General features: G+C 40.0%; 1 protein-coding gene across 2 annotated transcripts; it reads right to left on the bottom strand.

Annotated features, from left to right (window-relative positions):
- Positions 1–2,584: 2,584 nt before the first annotated feature.
- LOC136709599 (WASP homolog-associated protein with actin, membranes and microtubules) lies at positions 2,585–12,316 on the bottom strand. 2 transcript variants are annotated; one of them, XM_066684963.1, is made up of 12 exons: positions 12,108–12,316; positions 11,231–11,612; positions 10,296–10,502; positions 9,899–10,072; positions 7,825–7,975; positions 7,413–7,582; positions 7,149–7,305; positions 6,609–6,793; positions 6,418–6,504; positions 6,197–6,292; positions 4,867–5,248; positions 2,585–4,760 (listed from the first exon to the last, which is right to left on the bottom strand). In XM_066684963.1, exons 1-12 carry the CDS (start codon positions 12,188–12,190, stop codon positions 4,477–4,479), a joined length of 2,358 nt encoding a protein of 785 aa, XP_066541060.1. In that variant the 5' UTR covers positions 12,191–12,316; the 3' UTR covers positions 2,585–4,476. The 2 variants fall into 2 exon arrangements, with proteins under 2 accessions (XP_066541060.1, XP_066541061.1); XM_066684964.1 differs by having other exon boundaries at positions 2,587–4,760; positions 12,101–12,316.
- Positions 12,317–12,597: the final 281 nt, after the last annotated feature.

Below are 12,597 nucleotides of genomic sequence, written 5' to 3'. Positions count from 1 at the left end.
CCAGTGTCTGTGTCTCAGTCCGATATGCTATTCATTCTCTCTCTCTCTCTCTCTCTCTGTGTGTGTGTGTGTGCTCATAACTGAGAAAATGCATCTGGAGATGTTTAGGCGGTAAAGAGACTTCCAACTGTTGAAAACACGTAGAAACAGTTGTTTTTTCAAACATACTGCTCCACCTTAAACATGTGGGGCTTCTGAACCTGATTATACCAGAGAATGGCATTTCCCCACAATCGAAGACACTGCCTTTTACTCCATTCCCAAGTGATTCTAGTCAGCTATAAGTTTGTTTCCTTTCTTTTTTTAGACACCTTGTATATTGCAATATTCTGAGGCATTTTGAGAGGCATTTTTCATCACCCGAGTGTCTCAGCTCAAGGAAGGAGGCCAGGCCGGAATAGTATCCTACCCAAGTTTTAGGGGCCAGTGATCCTTTTTTAATACATTGTGCAGTTTCCTTTGGTGTTGTTGGGGCACGCGAGCTCAAGAGCCATTGTGGTGTCCACATTTTTATATGCACTTTGTCGACATCATCTACAGAGCTGAGGCGTAGCGTCTGTGGTTGAATTTTCTCTCTTCCGCTCTCATCCTATTGGTGTCTACTGTGCTCTCAGCACAGGGTGGGTGCAGGGTTATGCTTTCTCGCTCTGGAGCATTTTTATTTGTGTGCTAGGTTTGGGGCTTCATGCTGCTTTTACTGTCCTCCTAGAGCTCTTGGATACTATCTTCTGTGCAGTTTTGGAGCTCCTGATGCTCCTGGGCCTGTGAAGTTGAGGGCAGTCCAGGTAATTGTTGCTTTGGTTGCTTTTCAGTGTCCACTTCAGAGTTTGTCTTTGAGTTGTTGGATTTCAGCAACATCCCACTTTTTGTAGTGCTCTAAGCTGAAGATGACTAAGAGGCAGCACACATTGTTTTGTTAAGTCATTTACTCACTCACTCATTCATTCTTTCACACACTCGCTCATCTGTAACCTATAGCCACAGTTTATTTTTAACAAAGACAAAACAAATGGAGGTGTTTCGGAGGTGTTGCAATACTACGCTCTAATACTGTTCTACATTATGGGGATCCCATAAGGGAGAAAATTCCCCACAATATGAGAGAAGTTACACCTGATTCAATACCTGCGTTATAGGGACACCAATTTCCACTTATGTTAGGAATGTGCAAGTAACTCCAAAATCATTTTTTATAACTTCTAATGATACAGCCAACTTAAAATCACTGATACATTATTTTAAAATCATGGAAAACCACACATACCTGACAAGTACAATCTTATAATATTGGGACATGACGCAGCAGGTAGTGTCGCAGTCACACAGCTGCAGGGGCCTGAAGGTTGTGGGTTCGATTCCTGCTCCGGGTGACTGTCTGTGAGGAGTTGGTGTGTTCTCCCACAGTCCAAAAACACACATTGGTAGGTGGATTGGTGACTCAAAAGTGTCCATAGGTGTGAGTGAATGTGTGTCTGTGTTGCCCTGTGAAGGACTGGCGCCCCCTCCAGGGTGTATTCCTGCCTTGTGCCCAATGATTCCAGGTAGGCTCTGGACCCACCGTGACCCTGAACTGGATACGCGTTACAGATAATGAATGAATGAATGGTTTATAAGCACAGACCCCATACAGAACACACAAACATGAACACATACTGTCTTAAGATGACAATCCAGGCATAAAATGACATATCATTTGCCTGTCAAATATAACTGCTATTTTATCATTTTCATCAATCTCTCACCAATCATTTTTATTTATTTATAATTACTGCTCACATATACACTATACCTACAACACATGACGTACAAAAATACTATTTTGTGAGAAGCATGCAACGCTAATATGAATTGTTCAAAACTATTCCATGTTATATTTACAAACTTTAAAAATGTCACAACCAAGCCTTAGAAGAAGCTGGAATCATAGGTTGTTCTAAGTAAAAACAAGTAAGGTGCTTTTTCAGTTCCTGCTCACTTACAGTTCCAACCGAACTGAAACCCTGCAGAGCCCTCATTGTCCAGAAACAATGACCACGAAATGCAGAGCTCATTCAAATCCAGCACAAACTCGCCGCTTGTAAAATCTCTAGAATTCAAGTAGCGTTCACATTTATTTTTATCGGACACACAACAGCAACCTGTAACTTTACCTCGAGGTGTTTGGAAGAGGTTTAGATGCTCATTGGGCCAATGGCCAACGAACATTTCCAGTGAAAGCCGAACGTTTGACAAGGAAAACTGTCACGCAAATACACAATGAGTAAATAGCACCTAAATTTACTTTTATTTTTACATTTTATTTTTAATTTTGGATATTTAACATGAATAATAACCTTATGACAAAAATGTCTCGTTCATTGTTAACTGTGTTCTGTTAGATACTAATTGCAATTATTGAACATATGTTAACTCTATTGTTTAAAATTGAGATAAAGAAAATATATGTTAATGGTTTATGAAGTAAAATTTTACATCAGAATTGTTTTTAAGTCCCCAAATATGTCCCGGGTCAATTTGACCTGAGGGATACCAGAGTATTCCAAAAGTGAAGACAATACAAGGGTTAAATATGTCTTTTTTTTTTTTTTTTTTTCACCATAAGAAAAACATCACAGTTTTCTGTGACCCGTTTCTAATTTTTCCAAGAAGACAAGTGGTACAAGTAATTTTGATTTCTACCTGAATCTCAATGGCCTTTTTGGTGATACATTTTTACAAACAAAAAATAATAATTGAGCACACTTGCTACTCTACCCAACACATTTCCATCCTTCATATCGTCTTCAGGTCAGTTTGACCCTCATACACAGAGACAAACAGGAACATGCTCACACATACATACACAGACACACACACGCGAGGGATAAAGTGTTTCGTGGTTGTCACTGCTAGAACAGCAATAATCACAAAAACACACACATGTATAAACACTCACACACTCAGTCAGCTTGTCCATGAATGCACATATACAGTCATCTCATCCACACATACATATTCTGTCTTCAGTGTGTGTGTAATGTGGTTAGGTGGATTGTGGAGATTTCATTGTGGGCAACTGGCCTGTTTCCATAGTAACACACTTGTCAGAAGCACAACGAGTTTCTACAGAACACACACTGTACTGGTGCAGGGGGTGTGTAGGTGAGGAGTGTTATCAGAGAAGTGTGTGTGTGTGTTATAATTTGTGCTGTCTTTGTATCAGTGAAGTATCTTGAAGAACTCTAAGACCTAATGCTTGTGATGTCACAGATTTCACCCTCAGAGCTCAGTGTAAATTGTTCAGGGAAATAACAGCGAATCCCAAAAATGAACTCTAATGACCTCCATGAGCATTTAACTTGGATCTCTGTAGGTCACTTTTATGGAGCTCTACCTAAATGTGTTGTGTAACAAAGTTTTTTACAGGGCTTTATAGATCTGTACTTAAGTGCCTCCTTGTAATAATATCGCAAACATGAATTTATATCCTAACTCCATGTAGCAGAACTGATGCAATCTTTCTGGGGTAATAACCTTTATGTTGTTAAGTTTCAGGTGATAATGACTGAATCATTTGAAAGTAATAACTAAGACTAATGTCTAACGCACATTTCATTTAAGGGCAAATACCATTTATTACCATAACATAACCATATTATTACCACTTACTAGTGTTCCTTAATTTGTGCTAACTAACTTTGTTACTCCCAGAGCTTTGTTTGGCAAAACTAAAATGTTGTCATTTAATAAAACAAACAAACAAACAAAAAAAAAATCCCAGACAACGCTGATATTTTACCATAACTTTACCATTTAATTATTCTCTGAACAAAGGTAACAATCTAAAGAGAAAGATATGTGAGCAGTTCCTACTTTAATTCTGAGATTAATTTAAGAACTATTTTTAAAATAAACCATTTAAACACTTTTTTGAAAACTCAGGCTAAAAGAAACTGCTGAAACACAGCATTTGTGGAAGTTTCTCCTTTTTTAATACAGCAATAAAGGCAGTGCAGCTACATGTGAGTGTGTGTGGGTGTTAGACACACATACACACACACAAATTTATTAAGTGCTACAAGAGGAATGCAGCTGCTGTAATTTAAGATCGAGCCACAAACAGAATCCCATAACTGTTAGATCTAACTCAGCTACAAGTAAAGAGACGCACTTTATTCATTCATTCCATGAAGCCCTTTTTTTTTTAAACACAGGAAGTTTGATTTTTAAACTGTTGCGAAAAATAAGACAAATTGTGGCATGTAGAACGATTATGGCACTTTGTTTCATGTTTGTTTCATTAGGTTAAGTCCAGCAACCAAACAGTAAATGTATATTAAAAGGTGCAGAAAAATAAATGTTATTTTTGATGTAATTGAATCCAGGCGATAAATACACTGCTGTGTTTGAATGTGTCTGGTGTCATTAATTGAGTACAGTATTTTTAATGACACAGTTTTAAGGCCTTGTAACAGATCTAGATCTGAAAAATCTGATTTAAGACCAGTCTCCAGACTGAGGAACTTCCTCATCATCTTCGTCGTCTGTTTCCTTGGAAACCCTCTTCATCCTCAGCATTGCAGCTTTGATGCTCTGCTCCAGCTCTGAGTCTCTGCAGGGGGCGGGGCTAGTAGGGAGCGGGGTTTTCTTTAAGGCCACGCCCTGACGGATGGCTGTCATCAGACTGTCTCTAATGTTTGTCTCCGTGGGCACGGAGGGTGTGACTTTACGCAAATGAACACGCCCCCTCTGCAGGGACGCCAGCACATCATCCATTGAGCCTATAATTAGAAATCAATGATCAATACCCATTCATCAAAAAACAATAATCACCAATAAACCATGTGATATTAATTCACCCTCACCACTTTTCTTTAAAAATCTCACCTGCACACTCCTGTAGGCTTTTTTTGGGATATGGAGCAGGTGCCCTCTCACTCAGTGGAAGGGGTGGCGCATCGAGACAAAGTGGAGGGGGAGGGGGAGGAGGAGGAGGAGGTGGTGGTGGTGGGGGAGGAGGGGGCAGTAGTGGTGGGATAAGTGTGTTTTCTGATGTCACTGGTCCTGGCCCCGGGGGCAATAAGATCTGTACAGGGATCTCTCTCTGCTTCTGACCCCGCCCCTTTCCTCTAGGCCTGGGGGCAGGGCTCTGTGAGTCTGCACTGCTGGACGGGGCCAGAGAAATGATGGAAAGAGGCTGTGACGTATCGTCGGCAAGAAGCTTTGGTTTGGAGCGAGGAGTCTTCAGCATGTACTGACCCAGCTTTTTCTACGACAGAAAATACTTCAGTCAAGGCTGTCCCTCCACATTGGTCAGGACTTCAGCAGCTGAACTGAAGGCCTTAAAGAGTCAATACACTACAAACATCATTAAGAAGAGAAAGTTGAATCAACGAGTGGGAACTAAAGGTCCCTTTGGAACACTCTAAATGTTCTAGATAAGTGAGTGAGTGTGAATAATGTAGTTTTTAAATTAATGGTTTTTTTAACTCTGGGTTGTAGAGAAAAATTATAATTAAATAACGGAAATTTAACAGGCACAAACACACAATGAACATGAGCATGAACGCCCCCTTGTGTACGCTTTATATTTTGCAACCCAGAGTGTCTAGAATGTAATTCATTCACCATTTAAAGTGGAACAGGGAATTAACTAGCTACCTAACCTAATCAGTACACTACTAGTGATGTTTTAAGCCTGTAAGAAAGGGTCATAATATATAAAAGAAAGATAATAAAGATAATACAATTGTTATTTTAGTTTTTAAAGGAGAATGCTGACATTTGTGGGTTTATTTACCAACAAGAACTGACCCCTTACCCATAGGCAAAATGGAGAAATGGGAATGCACCCTAATTCTGAATGTCGTTAATAGAGGTGTAGTGAAACTAGGCCACTATCCGTTATATTTCGTTTTATAATGCAGTAAACATTTAGAGTTTGTTTTGTCAGGGTCCTGATATTAACCAATGGACAAAATGTGGGTTCACCTAAAAAACCCTGTTCTAGACAGTTTAGAGAATATGAACACTTTAGGTTCTGTATGTGTTTGACTGTGAAGAGCAGCTGAAGTGGAACCAAGTTCCAGTCAGCTTTAGAACAGCTTTGTAAAAGTGGTGACAGAAAAAGTCGGATAAAAATAACACACACACACACACACACACACACAGACAGGAGGTAGTGTGCATTTGACAGCAGGGGATTGTGGGTAATCACCTCTCTAAAGGAGCGCAGTCTGCTGAGTGTTTTCTCTCTCTCCAGCTCCACCCACTGCTTTTTCTTCTCCTCCTCCTCCTTTCTCCTCTCTCGCTTCTGCACACACACACACACACACAAGAAGGTAAACACACACAGGTACTGCAGCTGGTTGCTATGGTTGAGGGGCAGGAAGTTGTTGCCATGGTAATAGGCAGGTGATTGTTGTCGCAGAGACTCACCATGTGTACTGCGTGGTGCTCATGGTGTTGAACACTTCTCTGCTGCAGTGCCTCTTGCTGGAGTTCCCGTGCTTTCACACAACTCTCCTACACAAAAACACACACATATACACACACACACACAGTGTGTAGGTATGCACAAATTCTGTGTAGATTGTGTGTTTGTATGTGTGTGTGTGTGTGTGTGTTACCCTCTTGTTTCTGATTGTAGCTCTGTGTTTAAAGGTTGTTGCTCGTTTTCTCTCCAGCTGTTGAAGCTGTTGTCGTAGGTGAATGTAGGCTGGGTTTTGGGTGTTGTGGGCAGTGTTCTTGTCTACACACTGCAGCTCAGCAAGGTCCTCACATGCATCGTAATACACCACCTCTTCACTCAGTTCTAACAGAGAAAAACAAAAGAAAAGTTATTAGAGCCGCATTTAAAAGTACACACTACCACACAAACAGCACAACAAACGATGACATCAACAGTAAAGGTGTAGTGTGTGTACATATATCATGTTAGTTCAGCGAACAAAACAGTGCCCCCTGGTGCCTGTGTTTTTTAAGTTGATAATGTACCTTTGTAAATACATTAACACTCAGATTCACACACATTTCTATCAGTATCATCATAGAAATGTTCTGTTTATCCATTTCTGATTGTGAGATCATCACAAACTGCACACACAAACAGACATTGTATTATTACTGTGATAAACATCCTAATTGTGTGTGTGTGTGTGTGTTTATACCTTTGATCTGTCTTTGGATGGTATTAATCTGTGCAAGCACCAGCATTTCTTCATTTTTCAGGATTTCTAATTTACAGTCATAGAGTTCCAGCTGGGCTTCATAAAACTGCAGCTCCAACTCCTGCACTTCACATACTCCCTCCTGTGCTGTGCTCATCTACACACACCAATCAATAAAATGAACACTTCTGGAAATTTTAACAAACCGCATAGGCACAGTACCCCAAACAAACAGTGTTTGACTGTGTTTGTCCTGTTGGTTACCTTATGTCTGATGTCCTGTTTCCTGCGGGACACGCACAGTTCTCTCGCTCTCATCAACTGCAGTGTCTCTTTAGCTGCTAGCAGCCGGAGTCTGTCCAGACGAGGAGTGACCATTGTCCATGCAGCAGCCCCATAAAACTGACTATCGCTCTCCATCTGCTTTAACATTGCTACACACACAAACACAAATGTAAAAACACAAACACCACAACATACAAATCCTAAACACCACCACTTACGCACACTCACTCATTTTTGGGTTTCTGAAATTTCAGCATGATTGTGAATAATAATTATGTTGGTTATTATTACTAATTTGTCACCTGTGAGTGTGGTTACTGTGTGTTTGAAGTAACAAACAGTGACGATAACAGCAATGTGTATTTTTGTTATTATTATTACCAATAATAACCTTTTAATGTGGAGGCTGTATGGTTGAAGTAGCAGACGGTGACATCCTGAATTGAGGCAATGGCATCCTGACTCCGTTTATTCCACTCTTCACTTTCGGTCTCCAACTCAGAGACTCGCTTTGGACCCAGCTCCTCTGTTTCTAAAAACTTCTACACAGACATACACCAAGACCCATATATGTTATGTGTATAATCTCACTACAATGGCATCATGGGGTGGGTTCAACCTCTAAGCTAACAAAGTTAACAAACCTCTAAGAAAATTTGAAAAGAGTCCAATAGCAAAGACTAAAACAACTGGGTGAGAGAATTTGTAGAAGAGTTTGTAGAAGTTGGTGTTTGGAGTTTGTGTGGCTGGTAGTAGTGCCATAATAGTAGCAATCAAATGAATCAGTTCTATCTTTTTTCTGGCTACATGTAAATTGACCACATGGCGTCACAACATCGTCAAAAGTAGAGGGTGTAAAAGCTCCAGTTGGAAAATATAAACCTGTAAGTTTTAACTCACTCTCACTCTCACTCTCTCAAACCGTCTTTATTTAATTCTCCAATGGTTTTTACCATCTCGATTTTAAAGTTTCCATTGTGAACCAAACTCTGCAAACCAAACTTTAAATGGGGTGAAATTTTGACACTTTGGGGGGTGAGGTCATGAGGTTTCTCTCAGTGAATGCTATTGGCTGATGTCTCCTGGTTCTGTGACTGCCCGCCTCATACACTGTACATGCCCTTCCTGCTAAGCAAAATAATCTACAGAAAAACAAACATGGAGGACATGTTCCCTGGTTATTTGAGTTTCATTGTGAAATGGGAAAAATGGAAAACAGGAGAAGACTCAGTGCAGAATATGATTCCAAGGCATCCTGCAGTGTCTCTGTACAGTTAGAGTGGGAAGAATACAAAGTAAATGTAGCTAGTGAACAGGAGTCAATTCTGGAAAGAATTGATTCTTTGAGCATCTGGAAGTATGTCTCGATTGGCAAATAATTCACAGAGTCAAACCAGAGAGTCAACTCAGTTTTCTAACAGACAATGAATGAATGAATGATTAGTTTGTAAACACCTTAAATATCATTAATAATTTTTAACATAGAGATAAAACAGTGACCTGATTTTTTTGTCTAATACTGAAAGTGTCTGATAACTTTCAGAAAATGTCAAGGTAAAGAATAAGCTAAAACCTGAGGATGAGGATTCAGTCATTTCACATTTAAAAAGGTACACCCCATTATCATCAGCATCTATTCTATTGATGGTTAATTGATTTAACTTAAACTTTTTAACCAATATGTTCTGAAGTTGTGTTTATCATCTAATTAACAATCATTAATGAAAAGATTAGAAACATTTATAAACCTTTATATTGCTGTCTTATTGTAAAGATGTAATGCAGAAGGAGCCCAATGGAAAAGAGCTTAGCATGTGAAGAAAATTCTTTACTATATTCTTTAAAATGCAGAGGGAAAAAAGCCATTCGAGAATGAAAAAAAACAAAAAGAATTTGAAAGCAAGATTATGATCAGAGCATGTGCAATTCCTCTCTCTGTGCTCGCAGATTTATATTTTCCACCTAGTGATCTTGTGCCCTCTGCTTTTGGCATTGATGTGTGATGTACAGCCCTCTACAAAACAAAAAAATCTATGTCAAGTATGGTGTGATAAAGCACACACAGGTGATGATGACAGGACATGTATCTTGTAAAGTTCTTTAGTGTGTGTGCTATATTGCTGTGTGAATCCAAAACTTACCATACAAAACAAATACAATGTAAAACAGCAAAAACCCAATGCTTTACATCAAGGTTTGAAAACACAATTAAAGGACTAACAGGAGCTGCTGCCAGAAAACACAGGACACTTTCAGAAGTCTTTCAGTGAAGGCTTTGGTGAGTTGGAGCTGTTTTGGTGGCACGAGGGGGACTTACTCAATATTAGGGAAATGACTTTAATGATTTGACTGACTGTTGAACATAACACTAAAATAAAGTTGCTGGCAAATGTATAGTGGGTTCTGTGGAGGGTATTGAAATACACTGAATGAACGTGTGTGTGTGTGTGTGTGTGTGTGTCTACCTGTATCTCCATCCTGTACAGTGTACTGATTTCTCTCATGTGTCTAAATGGCTCAAGCTGATGCTGATAAAACTGTGTTGCTGCGGCGACCAGCTCTTCATATGATTCATCTTCTTCCTCATAAATCTTCATCATCTGCTGGAGTCCAACAGCAGAATGATGACTCTGCAGTAACTAAGACAAACACACAAAATGGATAATGGTTGAAATTAATGACAAGCTGTGAATTATTTTCAAAGGTGAAAACAGTGATGCACAACATTGAAATGCTTTATCATTGGAAGATAACTGAGGTCAAATTAGTGGAACGAGTAACAGAGGTTTTGGATGGATGGATGACTTTTTTGATGAGTCATTACTCAGGCTCTTTTTCAGGGACAATGCCTCTCTCTCTTACCGTTCTCACTCTGAGTTTAGCTCTCTCAACCTGCTCCTCCAGGGCCTTCCTCTTGAACTCTTGTAGATCTTCATAGAGCTGGTCTTCCTCCTTCTCCTGTTCTTCTTGGAGGTTAAACACAGTGTCCAAAACGATCCTTTGTCCACAGAGGTCCAAAGCTGTGGCAAAATATCTTTCCAGTTGCCGGCAAACCCTATCCACATCCAGCTAGTAAACAGACAGACAGACAGACCATGGTTATTACAGTTTACTGCAGTGTACAGATCATAATAATCCCACGAGAGCACCCTATATTCTCAGAAAAAAATTACAGTACAGGAAAGACTTTAAAGTTTAACGTGTTCACTAAAGGTACATTGCATTCTTTTCTCCAGAAAAAGAGGTGAATATTTGTAATATTTTATTACAGAACTGTGTAAAATAAAAGAACATGCGAGTCCTTGCGATGAAATAGAATAAGGTACAATTATGTTCCCTAATTAAAAGTACAGAATATGTACCCTTGAAGGTAACACCACAGTGACAGCAAAAAGGTACCACCATAGTGACAGTTTGTCCTGAGAGTGTAGGAACCTGGAACACCACATTAAGCACCTAACAACCAACTAGCAATAGCCTAGCAATCACACAGAATAACATAGCAACCTCATATGTTCTAGGTTGTTGCTATGGTGTCTCTTCTGGTTGAGACACCATAGCAACCCCCACAGCTCCACAGAAATCATCACCCTAGCAACCACATGGAATGTAATAAAAGTGCTTAGTCACACTCAGGCAACCATGTTGGATACCACAGTAACACCCATCAAACAATATTAAATACCATAGCAACCAGCAGAGATAAAATACCAAAAATGAATTAGCACCTCGAAAAACACCTGGAAGTGCAGTCACACTGTGTGTTCTTAAGCAAGTACAGTGTTGCAGTGTGGTACCTGCTGCAGGTTCTGTGTGACCGTGGTTCTGGAGAACAGAAGGTTCCAAAGGTTCTGCTCAGTCCTGAAGGCTGAGAGGTCAGGGAGATGATGCTGTAGTTCCTGGGCGGTGTTGGTAAGGACGGCGTGTATGTGTGTGATGTGTTCTGCTGAGAGTAAAGTGGCCCACCCTCTCTGACCAGAACAGGGCTCTGATCCGGACCCAGATCTGGCTCCGGTTTTGCTTCGGTTCCGACAGGTGACAGCAAACTCTTCCTCCACGTCACTCCACTGCACCAAGAAATCCATCCGCACAGACTTTTCATCAGAAAACAGATCACTCCGCACAGCCACCCAGTCACTGAGACTATCGCAGCGCTCTGAATCTAGCCACTCCATCGTCCTAAAACATACACACACACAAACAAAATCAGAGCCCAAGGTTATTACACAACTGTAATGAGGTTACACATTATCCTGCATCCTCCTAACAAACACAGAGGAAATGGAATACAACCACTGGGACTAGCATACTGCTTAGAATATACACACTATCATGACATATCCTAACACACAGATTTGCGCGCACATACACACACACACACACGTGACACCTTCACAATATTACATTATTATAATATATATTATAATATATACATTATTGCTGCGAGGATTTGATGACATTCAGACCCAAATATTACTGAGAGCAGATACTGACGGTGGGTGATTACACTACGCTACGGCCCAGTGCAGGATGTTTATACCACTCTAGCACACGCTTGGGCACGGCGACTTTGCGCTTACCTCACAATTCAGTTGTTAAAAATGGCATCTATTTTTGGAAAGGTGGATTGTAAATTTTAAAACAACAAAAACACTTAGTGTATTTACCTGTTACCTGTGTTTACTCCCGAGTTCCGCGGTGAGGTGAGAAGGAGCGCGTGACATTAAACATACACAGAGACAGAGACACACACACATACACACACGAATGATCAGACTTAGTAGCGCACGGTGATTTTTATATTCTAATCATTTTAAAGCTATGCGTCTCCCGTTGTTTTCTTCTGTTGTTACTTTGGACCGTGAGCGCCGCCATGATGGAATGACGTCACAGGACTTCCCCGAGTGTCAATTGTAAAGAAACAATAATAAAAAAAATAATATAATTAAAACAGAAAACGAACAAAACACTTAATTCAGAAACTGAAAACAAAGAGTTGATTCATAGTAGTTTTTGATGAGAGAGAGAGAGAGAGAGAGAGAGAGAGAGAAAGAGAAATAAAAGCCTGTGTGTTGTGAGTCAAGAAGGGATTTTTTTATTTGTGTGTGTGTGTGTGTGTGTGTGTGTCATTACTGAAATTAAAAACTCAACAGGACTGTCGCTA

Source organism: Hoplias malabaricus, chromosome 11 (genome assembly GCF_029633855.1).
Source record: "Hoplias malabaricus isolate fHopMal1 chromosome 11, fHopMal1.hap1, whole genome shotgun sequence".
Taxonomy (NCBI): domain Eukaryota; kingdom Metazoa; phylum Chordata; class Actinopteri; order Characiformes; family Erythrinidae; genus Hoplias; species Hoplias malabaricus.
Note: the sequence above shows the minus strand (reverse complement) of the source record. Positions and strands in the feature narration are given on the sequence as shown.

Bases quoted from the DNA above. Each gene is read 5' to 3' on its own strand.
- LOC136709599 (XM_066684963.1), bottom strand. From the start codon at position 12,190: ATGTGTGTGTGTCTCTGTCTCTGTGTATGTTTAATGTCACGCGCTCCT. The intron at 10,503-11,230 runs GTACCACACTGC...TCTGTTTACTAG, and splicing joins TCACACAGAACCTGCAGCAG to CTGGATGTGGATAGGGTTTG. The intron at 5,249-6,196 runs GTGATTACCCAC...TTTCTGTCGTAG, and splicing joins GACTGCGCTCCTTTAGAGAG to AAAAAGCTGGGTCAGTACAT.